This window comes from Mus caroli, chromosome 1 (genome assembly GCF_900094665.2).
Source record: "Mus caroli chromosome 1, CAROLI_EIJ_v1.1, whole genome shotgun sequence".
NCBI classification, from domain to species: Eukaryota; Metazoa; Chordata; class Mammalia; order Rodentia; family Muridae; genus Mus; species Mus caroli.
In genome coordinates this window covers 142628504-142651166 of record NC_034570.1, presented here as the reverse complement: position 1 = coordinate 142651166, position 22663 = coordinate 142628504, and the positions used below count along the sequence as shown (strand labels likewise).

The 22663-nt window shown below is 46.3% G+C and overlaps 1 protein-coding gene across 2 annotated transcripts in view; it reads left to right on the top strand.

The window, feature by feature from the left end:
- Positions 1 to 12250, top strand: part of C1H1orf21 (chromosome 1 C1orf21 homolog) — a 208512-nt gene extending 196262 nt beyond the window's left edge. The window contains exon 6 of one of the 2 annotated variants that reach the window (XM_021170447.2): positions 3290 to 12250. In XM_021170447.2, the coding sequence (XP_021026106.1) occupies positions 3290 to 3328 (39 nt within the window). In that variant the 3' untranslated portion in view covers positions 3329 to 12250. The remainder of the gene's footprint in view (positions 1 to 3289) is intronic. The other variant, XM_021170455.2, reaches the window with a different exon arrangement.
- The last annotated feature ends 10413 nt before the right edge of the window (positions 12251 to 22663 follow it).

Below are 22663 nucleotides of genomic sequence, written 5' to 3'. Positions count from 1 at the left end.
GTTGGAGGAGCATAGTTCAGCTAAGAGACCTACTGTGCATCACTCAGCCTGCTTGATCCTGCTTCCTGACTCCTGACCGCTGAACGTTTGTTGATTCTAGTTTTTAGCAATTCTTTAACTATTTAAATGAGACATGAAGTCCTATTAGCAGAAGCAGGTTCTCTGGCCTGCCCAGGAGGACTATATACAAATGGGGGTTCCCATGGGGTGTGGAGACTGGATTCCCTCAGCAATTCTCTGGGTCTGTACATACTTACGACCGTATGCCGTATGATACCTCCTAGCTGCAATTTGTTCTGATTTCAGAAGTCTTTGCTACCAAAATATTTGATCCTCTGAGCTGTGGCCAGGTACTAAGAAAAATAAAACTGACTGTAATTTGAATTTTCTTAAGTCATGACAGTCTCACAGAAAAGGCAAAGATTCGTACAGGAATCTTGGGCTTCTCTGAGATTTACTCACAAGCCACAAGGCTCCATTCCTACCCTGCAGGGCAGATATGAATAATAAATGAAGCGATGTCTGCAGAGAAATTCACTGTGGTTTCTTTTCCTCCTTCCTGTAGCAATTACAAAAATTCAGGGGAACAAATTCTCGGGAAATAAAGGTTTCAGGATCTTTCTTTTTACAGAGGGTTGATTCAGCTTTGTCCCTCAAAGGGTATCGTAGAGGGTCTTCATGTGTTAGCAGTCAGCTTGGAGGATCTGAAATGGTCCTTTACGATATTTGGTTGTTTTGCTTTTTAATGTGTGTTCATTTTCTGTGTGTGTGTGTGTGTGTGTGTGTGTGTGTGTGTGTGGTGTGTGTGTGTGTGTGTGTGTGTGCATTATGTGCAGGTATGTGTGTGTGCTTGAGTGATCTCACTGCCAAGTTCTTCCTCATGATGGAGGAGGGGTCCTCTTACCCTCACGTGGGCTACCTACACCTTTGCCTAGATGTGAGGCTTTATTTTGACATAAGGTGGAGAGGGACTTTCATTTCTACCAGAACTTGTATTCATGTACAAGAATTGGGGTTCAGATCTGCCTGGGACACACTGCTGAGGAGAGAACAGAGTTCTCTGGCCCCTGTCAGATCACACCTTACAACCACAGCCCTCAGTCACAAGGGTTCTTTCGCCCTTGCTGGGAGCCTGAACAAACCCAATGTTTATCCTAACCGTGAGAACAGAAGTGGCAAGAGCCAACTGTATTGATTACCTGACAGAATGATGTATTCCCCACACATCACAGCCCTATTGGATAGAGATCATGGCTGTGCCCAAGAAACCAAAGCCTATTATTTTGCCCAGCATCCATCAGTGAATCCAGTCTGAGCCTCCTCAGGTCAAGCCTAGATAGATTTGTATGTATCCTGTATCACACGATGGAAAATAAACTCCCAGTGATCAGGAACCCTGAGGGTCTCCTGTATATCTCTGCAACAGTGATTGAGAGAATAGTTCCTGCCTGGTCTGGGCCAAAGTGAGGGACAGTGTCACTGGAGGCTGTCATGGGGTGACTGCTACCTACATCCTCTTCCTGGGAGCACTGGTTGTCCATTTTCTCCATCCACTAGAGATTTTATGCTGCAAATGAATGAAACCTCAAGTTGGCACTGGACTTAGACACTCTGCAAGGCACGCAGAAAGTGGGTTATCAGTCCTGCTTCTGTGGGTCCCAGGGCTTCATTGTATGGCAGTGTGTGTCTGTCTGTTTTGTTTTCTTTATGCATATGGATTATACATGTATACATGTGCCCACACACTATGAACAAATGATCTACCAGTCACGATTTAGACTCTATTAATATTTCAACAGCCATGTTAAATAACTGTCCTCATCTTTATTTGATCAATAAGAAAAACTGAGACTAAAAGAGGTAACTTGAACAAGGTACCAAAATCAGCAAGAAAGACAGCCAGGATTAGCAGCCAGACATGGGACTAAAAATTCGTTATAGGGGCACTTAGCATTAGGGAAGTGTGACGTATTCCCAACATATGCAGATGAATAACAAGCACTTAAACATGTTACATATTTGATGAATAGTTACATTTTAAAATTTTTAAGTATTGGTATTTTTAAGAATGGATTCCAGTTATTTAGAAAATTCTGGGAGGCTGAGAGGTTAGAAAAGTATGTCTAGTAACCAAAAAATTGTAGGATTTTTTACTTTAATAAAATATGATTTATAATATTATAAATTCAGCCTGAAATGAAAGGAATAGATACATGGTAAAGAATTGTTTGCTACCGATACTTCACGCACATCAACTATAGAAATGAAATAGAACCAAAATAAAAGAACAAAGGACGTGTGGAGGTTGCCTGGTATAGGCGTATTATAAAATAGTTAACAAGAAAATAGCAGCTCGGGATGATGGCCTGCTTCTCTAAGTAAGATAAACTACCACAGTACTTAGTGCCAGGCACTATTTTCAGTTATATTACTTGAGGTTCTTAGTTTTATATGTTATTGAGCCAAAAGATCTGCTTTTAAAGGAGCATTTGTGCCCAGATTTAGAGCATCCAGCTTGCAGATGAAGAGAGAAATCAGTGAAGTGATAGGTACAATGATCAGGACAGCCCAGCCAGGTCAGATACAGAACCTCAATCCCGGTCCCAGCTGTGTCTTCACAGTGGCGAAGGGATGGAAGAGCCTCAAAAGCAGCCATTTCCTACGGCCCTCAAGCCTGCGAGGAACCTACTCGCTGGCCGGCTCCTCAAAGGCCCTGTGGTTGGAGTCATCTGTTAAGACAAGCCACAGCCCCAGATCTGTCACGCGTGTTCATAAAACCTTTATTTGCAGTTCATCTAAACCATTTTAGAGTAAATTAAAAACTCGGGCACCCCTGGATTTTACACACCCTCCTCCTGTGACATTTTAAAATCCAATTGTGGGGAGGGAGCTGTAGAATGTGAGCCACTGAAAGTGACCCTTGTGTCTTCCTGCTGAGAGAGAAACACTTGGACTTTCTTGGTGTAAGCTGTATCTCCTATATGCCTGTAATGTAAGTTGAGATAAATTCTGACCAGTGTGTTTAAAAAGCTTATTATAGGCTTGGTCTATCACGCCTTGAATAAATAGAGCTTGAAAATCAGCCTGTATGTGCGCATGTACCGTGCGTGCATGCATGCATGCGTGTGTTCCTGCGTGTGCAGCATCCGTCTCAACCCAGTGGTCACTGATGAAAACTCGAGTCTATTACAGAGCAGATGTGAGTTGGAAGGAAGTGGATCAGCCTCGGCTATTCTTACCCTGGTTTAAGTTGTTTGCCCGTGTGACCTTTGCTTTTTTTTCTTCCCAGGGTCGGGATTACTGTTCTGAAGAGGAGGATATCACATAGCATCGGTTCTCAGTCAGACCAGGAGCTACTACTGTGTAAATAGGTTCCACCCCAGTTGAAACCTTTGCAAAGGTCGGTCCTCTTCACTGAACAGCACTATAGCGAGCGAAGACTGTTCCATGTCCTATGCCCCATTAAATTACAGTGTTTCTTAATGAACCTGCAGAGGAATATTGCTAAACACAAACACATACACACACACAAGAACAAAAAAAACAACAAAACAAAAAAACTGTTCTGGAACTTTCTTTGTTGCTGCTAGTTAAAACTTGTTGCAACTTTTCACTTCTCTCGTGTCCAAGTATGCAGCAAAATTCTGCAGTTCACTTTAAAGATATTATTGGTTTCAGGATGCTCTCTAGCCTGTATCCTTGGCGATGGGGTAGAGGTGAACTCTGATACAGATGTCAGTTCTAGCCTGGTTCTGCTTTGATGTCAAGCATCCCCTCCCCTCTATTCTCCTTATCCATCTCTTTCGAGTGGTCCAGAGATGGCCTGAGCCTTGCTTCTCACTGGTAACGAGGGGCTTTGGACATGGGATGGTGGCCACTGTGAGCCTAGTTTCTCTGCTCGAAAGAGCTACAATTGATTGAAAGCCTGTTGTGACCTGACTCCCGGAAGTGACAAAGGAACAAGCAAGCAAGCAAGTGAGCGAGCAGTAGGTTGTTCCGCTTACTAGGACTCTTAGTGCAGGATTAAGCTTGTAGCATTGGCTTTTGCTCGGATGCAAATGGAAGTGTGACCACATGACCACAATCATTTTCGACCCCTCCCTCCTCACTTTTTTTTTCTAAGAAAATAAACATTTTGCTGTTTTTCTGTATCCTTGTCTTCTCCCATTCATCCAGTTCAGCATTTTAAGATGACCCTAGGTGTAGAAGCTAAGTCCTCCTTCACAGGGACGCTGATGATTGGCCTAAATGGCTCCCCACCCTCTGGAGACATCGACCATGGTTTGGAAGGGCTGTGAGTGGTCAGAGGAGATGAGGCGACAACCCCGTGACTTCTTAGGAGGGCTGGAAACCACTGTCAACCTTTCGCTCTGTTAACTTATCAGAACACGCTGTTTTCTGAGTTCCCCCTTCGATGTGTTATGTGAGCCTTGCCCCTTCATTCGTTTCTGTTTCCAGCTCTGGTAGTGTGGGTTAAAAAAACAAAAATGTCTGCCTACTAGAAAACATAGGACATTCACGCTGGTGATGTTACTTGGAGAAGTGAAAGCCAAAAGCCCCTGGTGGTGGGGAGTGTTGACTGTGTGTTCAGTAGAGTTTATTTTTCCATACTATATGAAGAGAATGATCTCTTCTCAAAGACAGAAGTAATATTTTTAACAAATATTGTCACAAGTAAATAGCAATCAAAAGGAGAAAAAATAACTTTTGTATTTTTTTAATCGTGTTTGATAGCTTTGATGAGGGTTCTCTTTGTTACTTTCAGGGGAGGGCACCCTATTAAATGCCACGCCAGCAGTCCAGGATTGGGCTTGTCCTACACACACACACACACACACACACACACACACACACACATGAATGCTGTGTTTTTCTCGGAAGGTTGTGAATTTCAAGGGTCTCACGATCAGCCACGCTGCCTGCCACCTTGGAAGATGGAATAGTTACAAGAGAGACAGTTAAGATGTTCCCAATTATCCGGAAATTGTCTGCCACACAGACTAAAACAGGAAGCTAAATTCGTTCTTGCCAAAATGAGCCTTGACTTTCAAAGCTGTCCACAGGATTCTTCATCTCCTGTCAGACCCAAGGCAGCAAAAGCGAGGGGGGAAAAATGCAGCCGAGTTCTATAGAAAATGGACTCGGGTGTTTAGCAACAAAATGCCATAATTCTTGCATCCAGCAGCAGCTATTTTGGGGAGCAGCTGTGGTCGTTACATAAACAGAGTTTCAGCCCAAAGCTTAGGCTTTTTATCCAGCTTCAAGCAGAAAATACAGTGAGAGTCGAGCAGTCTGGGGTTTTAAGTTCCCTCCCCTTGTGTGTTTTTTCGGCCAAAGGACAAAAATAGTTTTCCTCAACTGTAAATGAACTGCTAAACCCCACCTCAGCCCTGTTCACTGGAGACTTTGTTCACTGTTCTCTGGATGGCCTATTCCGGACTCTCATGTTCTTTTCAAGCAAGAATGAAGTGAATGTTAACGTCTTCCATTTGACTCCTCTACTTGGTGTGTAAGACAGTGTCTTTCCAGAAGACCAACTCCCTGTACCCGAAGATGAGACACCCATGTCCTTTCCCTCGGTCACAGTTAGCATCTTGGATGTCACTCATGTCTCTCGGGAACCTCACTTTTGAGTGTTAATGAGCCCCTAAGTGCTGTTTAGGAAACAGCGGTTTTCCACCATTCTCTCGCCCATGGTCCTCTTGGATACTTTGCTGTAAAATGAAGTGATTCTATCTTCAGACGTACGTTTGGTTGCCTCTAGAAATAGGTCCAAGAAATGGGATGGATGACTGGGTTGGCATGAAATGCCTGACTGTGTTAGCAACACTCAAAACTGTCTGTTTTCCATTTGTTGGTTTGAATCATAAAATTGTCAAGTGATTTGTGTTTGTACTTTATTTTTCTATACCTTCTGGAAGGATCTAAATTAAAAATATATGCCCCTCCCCCATGTCAGAACATTAAGCAGACTGTCTCAGGTACAATGAAAAGAATCGTCCAGTCGAGATAGTGGAACATCTTGCTAGTTGTCCTGTCTGTAGGACTCGGGAGTTGGGAGGAGGGAGGAAGGCAGGGAAATGGCCTGGTAAAACCAGGAATCAAATGCTGAAGAATGGACAGAGGCTATTTGGAGAGCTTTTAGTGTGGCTGTGTGCTACGGCAGTTGGTCTAGCGGCCAGTGGGCGGAGTGGGCCTGCTGGAGAGATGTGTAGCTGGGTTACGCACGGCTCGCCTTCCCCACGTTGTAGAGTTGTAAAGGTTCAGCAGTATGTGCACGGCTTTCTTTTGCTTGGCAGAGATTCAGGACCACAGAGTACTGCTCTCATAATTGAATACGTGTTTCTTACTGGCAGACAAGCTCAAAAGAGGCTTTTACCTCGACGAGGCCTCCTAGCCCCAGGCTTAAGCAGAAGCATAGAGTGACATTATGGTCTATTTAGGAACAAAGAAGTTTCAAAGTCCAGTGATGAGAAAACTAGGTCAGCCCCAGAAACAGCCACACAGTGGCTGGTCTCTCCCTGTCGGCTGTGCCTAGCATCTGAAGCTGGCCTTTGATGACTCAAGTAAGAAATACATGGCCCAGGAATAGCCTTGGTTCTCAGCTCCCAGGCGCCTGCCTGTTCCTCCACTATAGAGCCACTCTGTGTCCTGGGTGTACCTGAGACGACAGCCCAGCCAAGTGTGGTAAGCTTCACACTTGACCCAGTTGATGGCCTCCGACCTTAAGTTATAACTTCGTCCTCCACCCAACCTCACATCCATGTTTCCTCCTCTTCCAGCAGAAGTCCTATAACCCTGCTGAAACAGGTTACAGCTCCCCTGAGCTTTCCCTCAGTCACCCACAGTGCAGTTTGGCATAGTGAGAAGTCCTGTTAAGATGCTGGGTGAGAATTTAAAAGTTGTCCCATCTCTACTAGTCCTAAGAAAAGAAACCTCATTAAATATGTTTGTTTTATAGTAAGAGAAAAGATCACCTTCTTAATGGGGGAAAAGACAGAAGACATTTGAAAGACAAAATGATTGGTATCAGAATTCGCTCCCTTATGCTTCTCTCAAAAACAAGGGATGGGGCAGCATCACGTTGTACTCTAATTTTACATGAACACTGCCTTTCTGGCTCTTTCCACCAGAAAGCTATCTCTGAGCTATATTTCTTTCTACCTTTTTAGAAATCAATCCTTTTGTTAAGTTGTTTATAACTCCAAGAGAAAAATAAGGCATGGTTGGTGGGTAGGGATGATGTATTTAAAAGGCATAATGAAATAGTAGCTGGAAGCAGGGCCTTCAAGACATCATGGGTGGATTGGCAGACCCCAGGGTGCCCCTGCAAAGCTATGTGAGCCCTCTACAGATGCTCTGGAGTAAACTGGTGGAATGCCTTGAATGAGATCTGTGGATCTCCCTTTTGCAGATAAGTGGATGATTCTAATATCTATGGGGAAGGCACCTTGATATCTGTCCACAGTCACCTTTTCTATTATTATATCTCCAGGGGGAGGCGGGAAACAACCCTCACAAGTCTGTGGGAGAATACCTGCCCCTATGACAAAGCCTGGGGGCCATTAGTGATGCTGAGGTTTCCAGGTTGGTCGTAACTGAGATCTGAGTTTATCTTGAGTGGGAAGAGGAAAAGCAGCTCTAATCATTGTTATTTATGTTCAGTCTGTGGCCGATGTTGCCAATGACATGCTGTCCTTATTCCGTGTGTCCCTCAAAACAGTCCCTTCACCCCTGAATTCTAAGAAGTGTGTCTTACAGTTGAATCCATCTGTCCAATGAAAACACATGTGTTGAAAGAGGAAACATCATTAGAGTATATTTCTATTAGTGTTATTACTACACACCTTGCAACACTGTGAAAAAAAAAAAAAAGCCTTGAGGGGGCATCCACCTTCTACAGTCTCTCTTTGGCTCCCTTACCAGCTTACTGTCTTCATGGGGACTCTTAGCTGGCCCTCTCTAATCCTATAAACTGCACAAGAACCTGAAGAAGCCACTGGTGACAGAAGACTTTGGGGATCAGAGGGAGAAGGCTTGCGGGAGAGGGTTGTCACATCCTTTCAGCTTTTGAGAAAAGAGGCAACCTATTCCACCTTTTGGGTGCTGTGGATCCCCCGGCTCCCCTCAGTCCCCTAAGCTTGTTTCTTCAGAGGCTTTTCTTCGGTAGACTAAAAGCAGAGAGATCTGAAAGGCTGAGGAGATAAAGCCTGAACCACTGACCTGGATGGAGATCCTTTCTGGTAGGCTACAGTTGAGTGTTTCTTTTTGACCGAGGGTCTGAATTTTCCAGGCTAGTTTTAAGTACCAGACCTAGATATGACTCTCAAGATCTTAAACGTTTTCAGAAGTCATGTGGTAACCTAGAGAGGGTCACTGTAGTCTAAGGTTGGGCCAGCAGCTCAGGAACTCCACAGAGTTCATCTCCTTGCTTCATAAGACTCATGGGGCAAGAGATGACTCATCCCTCCAGCAGCTGGTAAAGGTGCTACCTGGAGGGGACCCACCGTCACCCTCATTCAAAAGAATATCCTTGCCCAGGTTCCTTGTGACGAGGTCTTCGAGATGCTGATTGCTTCTAACCTAGCAACTTGCACGTTCCCTTGGGATGACGTGGGGATGACTCTTCTCTCTTGGAAGCCAGAGGGATTCCTTAAAGTCAGGAAGGTCCCACCATGCTGAAGTCTCCTGTATGGCACTGTCTCTTTGCCTTGGTGCATTCTTCTTCCTTTCCCGGGGACTATTTTTAGACCAGGTCTTTGAGTTTGACTGAATAAGATTTAAAGTAAAAAGAACAGCCTAAACTTAGCCAGAACTGCCTTCAGTTCTACAGGGTTGAAAATTAGACCTCAGGGGGCTACTTGGCTCAGTCCCAGGAGTCAAAAATAAAATAAAAGCTTAGCGTTTCAGTCCAGACCTTCCGGGTCTCTTCTCCTTTGACAGACAACTGAGCAGTTTTGCAGGAGATTCCAAGCCAGATTTTTTTTCCATCCAAAGAAAGATGTAAATTCATAAAATTACTGTTTTCTTGGATCAGACCCAGACAGTTGCCTTATTAGGACTTTAAATTTGGATCTATTCTTTTAACACATACACAAAGATAGATGGATAAAGAAAACATAAATACTTAATCATAGACAGGCTGAGGGTAGGGGGAAGCTGGCGCTTACCATTTTGTAATCACTACAATAATGTCTGAGGGAAATATCCACGTAACTACAAGGAATTGTATACAGCAAAACCCCATTGTATACAGCAAAACCCCATGGCTGCTTTTACAGCCAATGGGAGCACGGAGGTCTGTGAGTGGGCTCTCACCTTGTGCCCTTCTGTGCCTGTGTCTGCGTGTCTGGTTCCTCTGGGCCTCTAGGTCCACGTTTGGGCTCATGCTCTTTCCCAGGTCACTGGGATCAACGACACGTGCCAGGGCCAGCCCCAGCATTGCTCATCATTCCCACTCGTCAGTGTGGCCTTGACTGTGACATTGCAGCTGCTCCACTGGGACGCGATGTTACCAATCTGGAGAGTTAAAAGTATTTTTCCTTGGGTTGTCTTAGGTGTAGTTACTCGTGGTAGGCTCCCGGCCCTGAGCCGATGAGCAAGCGATATGAAGGTGAACCAGTTTCTCCCCTCCAGGGGCCCATCACTAGGGGGAAACAATCCAGAAGGGCCACCTTAGAGACATCGCAGGACCCTATGGGATCATATCGCAGTGGTAGCCAGCCAGCTCCAGGCATAGAAGCTTCCAGAAAACAATGAGAACAAAATTCATCCTTGTCTGGGCACAGAGGGAAAGCTATCCAAGGAGTCGTCCATGCTGAGAGGACAACATGTCTTGCATAGGTGGGCCATGGGACCTTCGTGCCATTGGACCTTCACGGGAAAAGGGGTGGAGCTTAGAGTAGCAGAGAGAAGCGCAAAGGTTGAGAACAGGGTAGCAAACCAGGCTCTGCGGCTTCGCTGTGGATTCGTGGACTGTGACTGATATGCCTCTGCACACTCCACTCCTCATTGTCCCTGAGAGCAAGATGTGATCGTTCTCAGGGTGGGGATTGCCCTCCTCTGGAAATACACAGCAGCTGGCTGAAAAGATTCATGCCCACCCATCCTCTCTCCCCTTCCCAACTTCTCTTCCTGCCTCTAAAAGCTGTTGGAGTTCAAGGGCTTTACCTGGGCTCAATCTCCTTTGGAGATTTGTGGGGGAGAGGGCTGGGCCATCCTGACCTGTCTTTAGAGAAATGATGGCTAAAAATACCTCTTGGGACTAGGTTGGCCTAGACCCGGAGATGAGAGTGTACCCTAAAATAAATATTCAGGAAGTGGTGAAAGCTTCCCTATTTAGCATGTGGTTCTAACCAAGTTCATAACCTTTGCATAGCCTTCCCCTGGGTTAGGTCACTAGCACTGACCAGGGAGGCAGCCAGGCCTCTGCTAGGGCACAAGTGCATACCTGAGCCTCACCCAGGAAAGAGGAGCTGGGGAGCTTGGGGGCGGGGGCTTTGTTTTGTTTTGTTTTTTATCATAAAGTACAAATAAGTTGTGCGCAAATGCAGACTGTGCACAGTGGCTGAGGACCTTGTGGGGCAAGATGGGGGCAGCAGAATCGGGCTGTGAAACCAAGTCACAGTGCCTTTTAGGGTTTCCAAAGAACCTATTCAGTTCACAGCACTGGGTCTCCCTCTTCTCTCTCTCTCTCTCTCTCTCTCTCTCTCTCTCTCTCTCTCTCTCTCCCCCCCCCCATAAAAAGAAGAAGAAGACAAGTTCTAGGTAGAAGAAGCAGAATTTGATCCATCAGAATACTAGCAATAAGTAATGAGTCAGCTTGACCAGAAAGCTAGGCAGAGACTCACATGGGGTGAGGTCCCCAGAGAGGCTGGAGGCTGAGGGCGGCTTTTCCAGCCACAGGGCTGCGCCCCTCTGCTTGAGAATTCCAGGCAGCCCTTCCTTGTTGCACTTGATGCTTGCAGCTTCAAGCTGCTTGCCCACCCCCCCTCCTGGGTACAGCCAGACACACCTAACATCCATTTCCCAGCTAGACCTCTTGCTCCTCACGGAAGGATTTCTTGTTCTGTGTCTTGTGGTTCCCTCTGTCGTAGCCCACACGCCTAACTCTGGTCTGTATGGATGCTGAAGCTGTAAGCCAGTGGAACATGTGGCCCCTCCCTAGCCCACTTGAAAATTAGGGTGCCCCCTCATCATCTCCTGCCCCTCCCCCAGCCTGGCTCAGTTCTCACTCATCTCTATCTCGCTGGCAAGACACAGTCAAGCTGCCTCCACACCAGGTGTCAAAGGCTCCTCCCACAGGTATTGTCCGTTATTTAGGAAGATTGCTTTGGTTCAAGGGAAAGCTACTAGGGAAACAATCAACCTCAACCTAGTTTTGCCTTTCTGAGCACCTAAAAAAATCAGCTCGAGGTGGACCTGGGAACACGGAGAGAGGTATGCTGCCTGCACATGGACCTGTGAAGTAGTCAGGGCCTGTTTCCATCCCACGTGGCTACTACCCCAAAACCTTTGTGAGGCGCAGCCTCCTGTACAATATAATCCGTTATAGCATACATCCATTTACTTCTATAGTAATAGACATAGAAGAAAAGGGCACAAGTTTAAAACAGCGATACATAAATCAGTACAAAGGTAATTTACTCTCTGCACTAAGTGTGGCCATGGGTAACTCTTGGTGTGTTGGATACCCACTTGAACAGCCACTACTCTACTCTGGCGCAAATCAGAGTGCCGCAATGGCATCCCAAACCACTGTTTCGCCCTCCGCCTGCAGAAGGAAAAAGTCACAGGGCAATCCCTGAGAGCTTTGAGTCTGAGAAGTCTGAGACAAACAAACTCACACAGCATAAATTTAAGTAACCGAGAACCCTGGCAGGGGAGGCGCCCCCTAGACAGTAGTGGCTACCGGTGCTAAGAACAAGCACACCGTACAAAGCCAGCCATTGTCCGTCTTCCCTCCCTGGGTCTCCTGAAAAGGACTTTGTCATTATCCCAACGCTCTCCTGAATGGAATTCTTTGAACCCTCAAAGTGATTAGGCCATACCAATCTCATGGCACCAGTGGACTGTGGCTTGAATGTTATTTTTGATTTGACTATCAAAATGTTCTGATGATTCTGTTCCATTTTGAAAAGGGTCTGAGAAAGTATACAAGTCTAATTATATATACATATTTATACATGTGTATTTTTGTTTATTGTTACATTTTGACATTGGACTTTCTATTAAATAATTTTTAACAGTTGTTCTGGCTCTGTTCTTTTTTTTTACTACCTGGGTCTGGGTTGAAGTGGGTAGAGAGATGTCTGTGTGAGACTTTGTTGATAATCCTTGCCTTCCTTTTCTCTCTTATTAACTCCACTTTCGTAGGTTGACTTCTTCCCTTTCTGTTTCCACAGGACACATACTCGATCAGATACCCAGTTGGGAGCCCCCAACCTTCTTGCCATCTCTAGACTTGCCCATCTACTTAACATTCACAAATCCAGAGACCCGGTAAAAATGCACACCTGGGAATATACAAAATAATGCCTTGAGCTTTATCTCTTGGCTCCCCCAAGACACACTTTTGAGCACACACTACCCGTGAGACCTTGGAAAAATTACTTAACCTTTTTTTTTGCACTTAATAAAAGGCAATAGTCTCCTTGTAAGTTTGGCTGAAGGCAGTCCTTAGAAACAGCCTAACAAAAAGCCATCTGTTTCCCAAACACTTATTTATTTGTTCTAGTCATTCTACCAACCTGATATACGTTATATGTTCACTGCATGCTAAGTTCTGGACTCACCCAAGTAAAGAGTCTGGGGTTTGAGGACTTACAGACTTTGCCACTCTAAAGTCAAACATGCCAAAGGGGCAGCAGGAATGGTGGGTGAACCTGTGTGTCACATGCCCAGCTCATCCCTGCAACTGCCTGGCTGGCACTGAAGTCTCCATGGCACGTTCTGATCTGGTGGCCCAGCAGCCTTTGCTCATAGAAGTTGTATCTTCCTGCTTTGCTGACAGTATGGTGGTATGGGGGCCGGGGGGAAGAGTCTGTAATCACCACCACCCTCCCCCGCCCTCAGCATCTTCCTCCAAACCATCAAGTTGGAAGTTCAAATTCTGCTGAGTTTTATGAGTTGTTGAACAGGACCAAGGCTTGAGCCTCGCATGGTCCTGAGTCCCAGCTGGATCTTACAGAAGCAAACCTGTTTCTTCCCGTTCTTCCAGCACAGACCCACTTAGAATCACAAAGGCTGATTCTTCCCCACCAAGCAGAAGTCAGTGTAATTCTGGTTCTGTCTGGTTTCCCTAAGAGTTATGTGTACAGGGTGAACAGTTTCCAGTCATAGACACACACACACACACACACACACACACACACTGGGAAGCAGACAGCACTCAGGTCAGGTAGCTTTACAAATCTCTCATCATGTTTATAACTTTTCCCTCTCATTTCTCAATATAGATGACACACACACACACACACACACACACGAAATCCCATAACTTAAGTGACCTGGGGAAAGAACTGGACATCGAGCAGTGTTTGAGTTCAAATTCTGATCAGGACTTCTGCCTTGGAAGAGACATTGATCCAGTCTTTGGGAGATGGTGGGCAGTTGGGCCTAAAACATCTCATCCACCTACCTCTCCACCACGGCTAAAAGGCCACCTGGAACCTCACACCCAGCATCCCCACATTTGCCCGTGACTGCTTTCCATAATGGCAGAAGCCCTCAGTGAAGAGCAAGCCCTGAACTTTCCAATGCACAGCCAGATAAAATGGACTTTACAATGAGTCCTACCACAAGCTAATGAGAAGAATCACCGGAGGTGCCGGGGGTGGGGGACAGTTAAAACATGCACAGGTGTTGGGCAGAGCCATGGATGTTAGACAGATGGATACGTATATTAGCCATCCCATCTAACTCCTCCAAAAACACCAATCTTCAGATTTAGGAATGCTGAGTGATGGGCCCAAGTGTGAGAACCAGAGTGTGTAGGTGAGAAGACACTGAGGCTGAGGTTTAGCATCTGGGAAACAGAGAGAACAGTCAGTCTATGGAGGCAGTCTATGGATTCCAAACGACTTAGTGAGTTACTGAGTGCTTCCAAACACCAGAGGAAAAATGCCTGCCAGTAGTAGCTCTCCTTCCAAACATGTGTGACCCCAGGTCTTCATGGTTCAGTCAAGTGCTACGAGTAGGTAGGGGATGAGAATCTGTCACCTCAAATGCATTAAATACATTTATTAATTAAGCAAATATGATGTCACTTTGGCAGAGCCATGAACAGATGGGTCTCCACCATGCCTGTATGTTGGGCTAACTGGGGACCTCTCCTCAATACCAGTGTCCAGACCTCAGGTGAAGTCATCCTGTGTTCCCTGGGGGTCGGGTAGAGCTATACTCGGGATTTGCATATATCTTCCTGCACAGCTGTGAGGTGAGGGGTGGGAGGGGAGCCATGTGTGCACCTCTTCAGCCATTGGACTGGACACTAGCAAACAGCTCAACGGAAGGGCCCATTCTTAGGGAGCTTGGGGAGAGGAGGGTGTAACAAGCTGCTAAGCGTGCTCCAGGGGAAAGAACTCTACCCAGAGCAAAGACGACTAAGTCTTGGAGAGAGACCACCCAGTGCTGATTACAGAGGCAAACAGAGAGCTTAACTTAATGATGAGGAGCAATACCCACGTGACTGAGCGCTTGGTATAAGGCTAGACCTCCAGGTTATCTGGTTTCTAGGCATGCTTTTGTTCATGCCATTGCAAAGGGAGAGGCTTTTGTGACTATCCAATGACAGAGAGCCTGCTTCCTCTCCTGGCAACCTCTGGGCAGGACAGCACTGGACTAGCTGACTTCATGCAATATAGCTCCATCCCTGCATTGACCCAGCTAGCCCTGCTATGACAAGCCTGACTGTGGGAGGCTAGAACTCAACCCAGAGAGCTCTTTACATTCTGCCGTCAGCAAACCACAGAAAGCAAATATCCACTCCCGGAAAAGCCTCTACATGAAGGACAGCGGGTTTCAGGGGACTGATGTGGGGAGTGTGGGGAGAAAACTTAGACTCCCTGCAAGGTCTCCTCAGCTGACTGAATAGAAAAGCAGGGCTTGAGCACCCCCAGTGCCTTTGAGGAAAGGAGCTGATGTTACTAATACTGTGGCAAAGGAAGACCATCTTGGTAAGTATGGGAATTGCCTGCTGATGTATGACCCAAAACAGGGCAGCCAGGCTCATGGCTAGAATGTCAAGCACTTGCTCCAATTGTTAGCAGAGCTCGGGCCATTGGTATGCTCAGCACTGGGCCATGAGTCTGGTGCTGAGTTCTGCAGCTTCCTGTCTGATTGAGGACTGAGAGCCATGCATGCAACAGCATAGAGAGTCCCCAATAACCTGCAGCTGTAAAGACTCATCTTCCTTTCCTAGCGTGAGGGGCAGCTGGAAGCTGGGGATGCGGGCAAGGTAGAGGATGCTGGCTGATCCCTCAAAGTTATGTCAGTTTGAAAGTCTCCAAGGGATACTTATCCATCACAAACCCAGGCTGGTGCCCACAGGGATCCCAGTACCCTATGATCAGACGGGAATACAAATGGGGTTTTAGATTTAAAGGCACGGTTTGAGTAGTGTGTGAGGCGTGGGGACACTGAAAGGGAAACAATCCATTTCCCAAGCTCCGTCTTGCTAGGGATGAAACTGAAGTCACTAACAAGGCCTTGCCTGACTTTAGTCCCCACCCTCTTCTCAGAGGCTTTGTCCCAAGGAACAAATAGAAGAAACCTGACGTCAAGTTTTCCCAAAGCCTCCTTTATCCTTGAAATGATGGGCCTGGCATTCCTGACTGTATCTCAGACCCTTCAGAGGATATTGCTGAGAGCTACAGAGGTCACCTCAAATAACTCTCCCCATCCCCCACCCCTAGTACAACTGGAAGGGAAGAGCTTTGAGGAGCCTCCAAAATGTAGATAAGGATTGGAAAGAAGGCTGAAGCATCCTGGGTAACATGGTCTCCAGACTTTCCTGATTTCCAAAGCAGTTGCTTGAACACTGGCAGAGAGGACTGGCAGTCCACATCACATGGACAGCAGATCCATCCTCTGACCGATCGCTCATATAATTCACTCCTGGTGACTGGGAGGGGGCAGTGAGTGGGATGAAAGTGAATAAGAAAAAAAAAAGTAATAACAATAATAAAATTAATAAATAAAATGCTAAAGTGCTGCCAAAAAAAAAAAAGGAAAAAAGAAAAAGAAAGAGAGAAAAAGAAGAAACGAAGAAAAGAGAAATAGCTACTGACTCTTATAGTTAAAGAAACTAAGCCTCAAAGAGATTAATTGTCCGAGGTCATACATCAGTAAATGGTAGAAACACAGTACCAACTCAGGCTTGTTCTACTCAGAGGCCTGGCTTATCACCATTCGGCTCTAGTACCCTTCATGTTTGCATCTCAGGATGGCATGCCGTTGGCATCACTCCAGCCTCTGCCAGAGCCACGCAGAACCTCCTCATCTGCCTTTCTTCTAGGATACTCTGCCCATCCTTCAGCAGAAACTGGTATCTGACGTGCGTCCACCGGAAACCCTCCGCCGTAGATCCGCACAGCCTTGAGGCACGGCTATGGAATCACACGCAGTTTCTACCCGCAGCCCTTCTCACAATGGCTGCTGCCTACTAATTCCTGGCTCTCCCTCCTCCCCTTTATTTTTCCCTCGCTGCTTTCCCGAGCTGGTGGCTCTCTTCTCAACCTTTTAGGCTCATGAGCTAAATGAGTGAGAAACAGTAGCGATCTGCAAGCATCATCTTAGTAGCTCAGGCATTGTACGGGGTTCTCCCCAAACCATTCCTGCCATAACAAAGTCACGCATCCACTGGACCCTGTCCGGCCCAAAGTCTCCGTAGTTCCCAACAGTACATGACCTCTTCTAAACAAGAAACGCGTGTGATTTTATATTCACCAGATGACTTATTGCACTAAGGGATACTGAAGAACCACACCCATTCCCCACAGGACCTTGCTCCGTTCTTACTGCGCGATTGGTTGTGACAGGCAGCTTCTGAGAGCACATGACAGCTAGTAGCCAATCAATGCTCCCCACACCTAGCAAACTGCTGTATTTCTTGAGGCAGAGAGGAGGAGGAAGGCCGACTGGGAAGATAGCATCTGTGGATCAGTGGTGGTAGGCCCCCAGCATTTAAGAGCAAAAGGCCTCTGTCTCCTGTGTACTCTGCGGTTTCCAGGCTGGTGGGTGGCTCTTTGCCCTCCAAAGCCCTTCCTCTTACCAGAGGTCTGTGGTCTGGGGAATGTTTTGACTGGAAACATTCAGGTCCCTGGTGGTGGTTGGAGTTGTGAGACCCTTCTGTGCTAAAAGAAGAAGAAAATGAATGGTCTATTTCGAGCCCGCTAACAATCCACAGTCTAAGAACAGGCAGCAGCTCTGTAGATGAAAGGCTGGCTTTCTGAGAGAAGCCCCAGGGGAGCTGGCCATGCGGCAAACATGGCCTCAGCTCTGGCTCATCCTGCTAGAGGACCCTGCTGCCATAATGGTGGCAAAGCTTCTAGAATATTACACCTTTGTTCTGGCTTTCTCTCCACCTCTCCTCAACCTCCTCCCAGAGAACTCTGGTCCTGGAGCCTGTGATGTTCTTGCGTTATGAGTTAGAATCCTTGTAAACCAGAAACTTCGTACAGGGAAGGCTACCTGTGAGAAAGCCTCAGCCTGTTTTGCTAAGGTGTTGAGTGGTTCAGATTGACTTCCCAGTCACAGATGTATGTATGCTCACCTGCGGGAGAGCATTAACTTGCTCCTCAGAACAAAACGGGAGCCTCTGGAGCCTGGAGTTTCCATCACAAAAAAAAAAAAAAAAAAATGGTGTTTGCTTTGAATCCTGAGATCCAAAGAGACCGACAGCCACCGGGTTCTAAATGTTCTGTCTATTTAAAACCTGACCAGTTGACTGAAATAACAAAGCTTGTTTCTAAGATTACCATAATTAGGAGTAAGAGTCCAGAAACAGACCCACCCATTCATGATCAATTGCTTCCAAACAAAGGTGTCACAGTAATTCATTCCGGGAAAGCATTGCCTTTTGTTTTCTGTTTGTTTTGAGACAAAGTAATCGTTGTTTCTGAGTGATCAGGAAACTCACTAATAGCATGCGTGGGCTGCCCTCAAACTCCCCATTCTCCTGCCTTAGCCTCTGGAATGCCAAGATCACAAGTGAATGCCACCGCTCCCAGCACAGTTGTCCTTTAAATAGATGGTGCTGATGCTGGATGGGATTGCTCCACACCTGTAATCCTGGCACAGGAGGTAGAGCCAGGAAGTCAACCTCAGCTACCTAAAAAACTCAGGGCTGGGGAGCTGGCTCAGTGGGTAAGATCATTTGCTGAGCAATCATGGCATGGTCCTGAGTTTGAACCCCAGCACCCACGCTAAAGTCTGGGTGTGGTCACAAATGTCTGTAACCTCAGAATTGAGGGCATCCATGTGACATGTTTTCCAAAAAAAAATCCCACACTCCATTACTTATTCAAGAGAAAGAATCTCACCCACCCAAGACTTGTGCAGTAATCTCCATGGCAACTATTCATGATTTCCAAAAGATAAATACTACTCAAATGTCCATCAACTGAAAAATGGCTTAACAGGTATGGTAGACCCATATAATAGAATGAAAATGGTAAACGGGTTGTTACTCAGAGATACAATACAAAAGAACACCCACAGCATTTGACTAAGTGAAGGGTGCCAGTCTCCAATTCCCCTTCTATGACATAAGGGAAAATCACGACGACAGAATCGGATCAGTGTTGCAGAGGATTTGGACGGAGGAAATTGCAAAGGGATCCGAAGCCATTCCCTAGAGTCAGAGTATATCAAACACTATTCAAAGGTGTATTTTGTGTTATTTAATTATCCCTTAATAAATCTAACTGGAAAAAATTGAATCTTTAAAACCAGCTTGGCTCATAAAAACTCATAAACTTGGATCCTTTTATTTATAATTAGTGGCAGTTTATACCTACAAGGGACAGATTTTACATTTGCTCTATTGAAAGCTAAATATGGTGGCTCACACTTGTGACCCCAGCACTCCAGTGGGACACTGAATGAGGAGGGCTGCTATGGATTCAGTGTTCCAAACCAGTATAGACTGCAAAATGAGATTGCACACACACACACACACACACACACACACACACACACAGAGCGATTTTCTGTAGAAACCCCTTACCCTATGGTATCTTGTTACAGTGCTGCTACAGATCAATAGAGTCCTCCCAGTAACTGGGCTGTTGCCACTTTTCTAAATCAAATTCCGAGGAATCTCTCATGCCTACACAAAGCCCATCAGTGCTTCCCTCCCTCTCAGTCTTCCAGAGTCACTCAGTCCAGGCATCCTGCTTCCTTCCAAAGGTGACCCAAAGACCCCAGCTTAGCTCCCTGACCTGGTTCTTTGAGTCCTCCTGCCTGACCACAGTGACCTGCAATTCCCTAAGAGGTTTTGTCTTCCTGCCCTGTACTTCCTTGGGTGGCAACCATCCAAGAGGCCTCACCTCAATCCCCTGCCTGTATCCCAATCCCCAGGGGAGAAGAATAATGAGTTCTTGAGAAGTGGAAGAGAGTGCAGGGGGGAGAGAAGAAGGGAGGGAAGCTGATGCTGGAGGGGATTGCTCCACACCTGTAATCCTGGCACAGGAGGTAGAACCAGGAAGTCAACCTCAGCTACCTAAAAAACTCATGGCTGGGGAGCTGAAGGCAAGGAGGGAGGAGGAGAACAATGAAGAACTAGTCTGAACAAGGTCTATTTATGATGACATAGAAGCCAGGGTTCCCATACCCTACCTTAAAGAGCTGGGTTATTTGTTTTTTGTTTGTTTGTTTGTTTGATTGATTCATGAAATTGGGTGTTTCTCCAAGTAAGCGCCATGGTCTCTTTATCTCTTATCCCAAGGGCATCATGGACCTCTCAGCATGGAAACTTCACCTCCCAGAGATGCCCACCCAGGGCCTCCAGCATTTGTCCTTCTTAGAACCCTCTGTTGGTTTCCAAGCTCCCCAATTCCAGGTGGAAGAGCTCATGACAGCATCGCTGACTCTTAAAGTCCCTGCCCTGGATCCCACCACATAGTTTTGGTCTGCTTCAGCTATTTCCTGTCCAGGATTTCTTTCCCAAATAGCTGAAGTCTAGGCGGCTGTGGTTTTGGATCGTTTTTTTCTTCTTTTGAAGATTGTTAGAATCCTCTTCATACCCTCTGATGGAGACATCCCAGTGGGCTTTAGGGAAACCTGGTCCCTTCTCCCTCAGGCAGTGTTCCCTCCCTGGGCAACTGGACAGCATCCTCCTTGGAGTCACCATGTGCTTGAGATAGTTTCCCATGTGGAGGCAGGATGAAGGATGTCCTTGCTCCCCTCACAGACTGGTGGGAAACTTGAGTAAGAGGCAGTCCTGTAAGGAAAATAATACTGTCTTCTTCACTTGTCAGTGGATTCCCTCCACCTAATGCTGTGACTAGAACACAGGAAAAAAAAAAAGTCAAATTTTACCTGCTGAATGAATGGGTGGGTGGCAAGCCCTGGGTCACGTTCTCCAGCAACTTACTCAACTCTTGGCAATTACTAAAGAGTCAAAGAAGGAGAAAGGAATGAGACAATGTTGAACAGGGGTTTTCCAGACAAGAGACAGAAAATGAGAGAAATGCAAAGCTCCCAAGGGCAGAGAGGGTGGCACAGAGCTTTCAAGGAAGCATAGCTTGTGGAAAGTGGTCCATGATTTTACCTGAAATTATTTTGAAGATTTATAAGAAACTGTCAGAAGGCTATCTTGGTTTTCTCACTTCTTTCCCTTTTAGTTTTATTTCCGTTGTGGTGGTTAAATGCCTGTCAAATGCAACTGGGGTGGGGTGGGGTGGGGTGGGGGTCTTTTAGCTTACAGCCTGAGGTTACAGTTCATAACTGTAGAGAAGTCAGAGCAGGAACTTCAGACAGCTAGTTTCATCACATACGCAGTCAAGAGCAGAGAGAGATTTTGACCAATACACGCTCACTTGTTTACTTGATTGCTCCTATATAACTCCAGGACCCTTGTTAGGGGATGGTGCTACCCACAGTGGGCTAGATCCTTCCACATAAACGGAAAATCTCCACAGATAAACCCACAAGTCAACATGACCGAAGCAGTGTGTTGAGACTCTCATCACAGGTGTTTCCAGATTATGTCAATTTGACAGAATTGTCACACCTTTCTACCATCAATTTATCTGCTTCAGAATAACAAAGTCCTTATACTTTCACTCTACGAAGTATACCTTTATATGTGAGAGAGGTACTTTGATCAAGTTATCAGAAAAGAACCAGCAAATTCTATGTTTCTATGCATATGTGTATAGCCATCCACTGTGTTCTAGTTCACTTTCTGTCGCTCTGATGCAGCACTATGCCCAAAGGAGCATGGCAGTGAACGAGTTTATTTGGCTTACAGGTTACAGGTCAGCAGTGAGGAAACCCAAGGAAGGAACTCAGCAGGAATTTAGAGCAGAAACAGGGCTAAGCTGCTTACTGGTCTCTTCCCCTGCCTTGCTCCAATAGCTTTTGTATACAGCCCAGGCCTACTTGCCCAGGGATGGCACCACTTTACGTGGGGTGTGTGTGTATGTGTGCTTTCTAAAAGGGGAACTAATCTTGGTAAGTTCTGAGGAACACAAAATGGAGTCCTTCCCTGGTTCTACAACATAGCCTTCCTGGAAAACTTCCTGCCTTTGAAAATGTGCTACAAATCCCCCGTGTTTGTGAGCAAAGTCAAGTGCAGTTGTATTTATCAAGAATCTGAATGAAGCAGCCAGCAGTCATGGGGGGAGGCAGTTCTCCCAGAGGTCACTACCCAGAACTCAGTAAAGGTTGTCCACCATTGACCTCTTTCCCCTATTAAATGCTGGGACCACCCCAACCCAACTGATAAGACATCCAGAGATGCCCATGTCTCCAAACTCCACCTCAGAGAGAACGAACACCCCACAACTTGCAGACTTGGAGAGAAGGAGGCCATATTGGAATCTGTTCTGCTTCTTCAGAGCCTCACTTCAGTGTGATTTCCTGTGACGTTAGAACTTTGCTCGGAAAAGGCCAGAAGTGACAGGGCCCTGGAGGAAGGGTCAGGGCATGGCTGCTCAGCAGGCAAAGCCCTTTCCCACACTGGAGCCTCAAGACTAACTTTACCTCTTGGTTTCTGGGTTTTGGTTTTGTTTCTGTTTTTTTTAAGGAGCAATAAGACTGGGGCGATAGCTCAGTTGGCAAGCACAAAAGCCTGAGATGGATGACAGGACCTATGTTAAAAGCCAGGTGTGGTCGCACTGAGTGACTGTGACTGGAAAGGAGAGTACCACGGGCTCCAGGACAGTGAAAGCCTCTATATGGGTTGTTGTTGTTGTTGTTGTTGTTTTAAGGTGAATTGCACCTGATGACTGACACCCAAAGCTTTCCTTTGACCTCTATACACATGCACAGGCACACACCACACACACCACACACACACACACCACACACACCACACACACACACACACACCACACAAACACACACCACACACCACACACACCACACACCACACACACCACACACACCACAGACACCACACACAGACACCACACACATACACACACACCACACACAC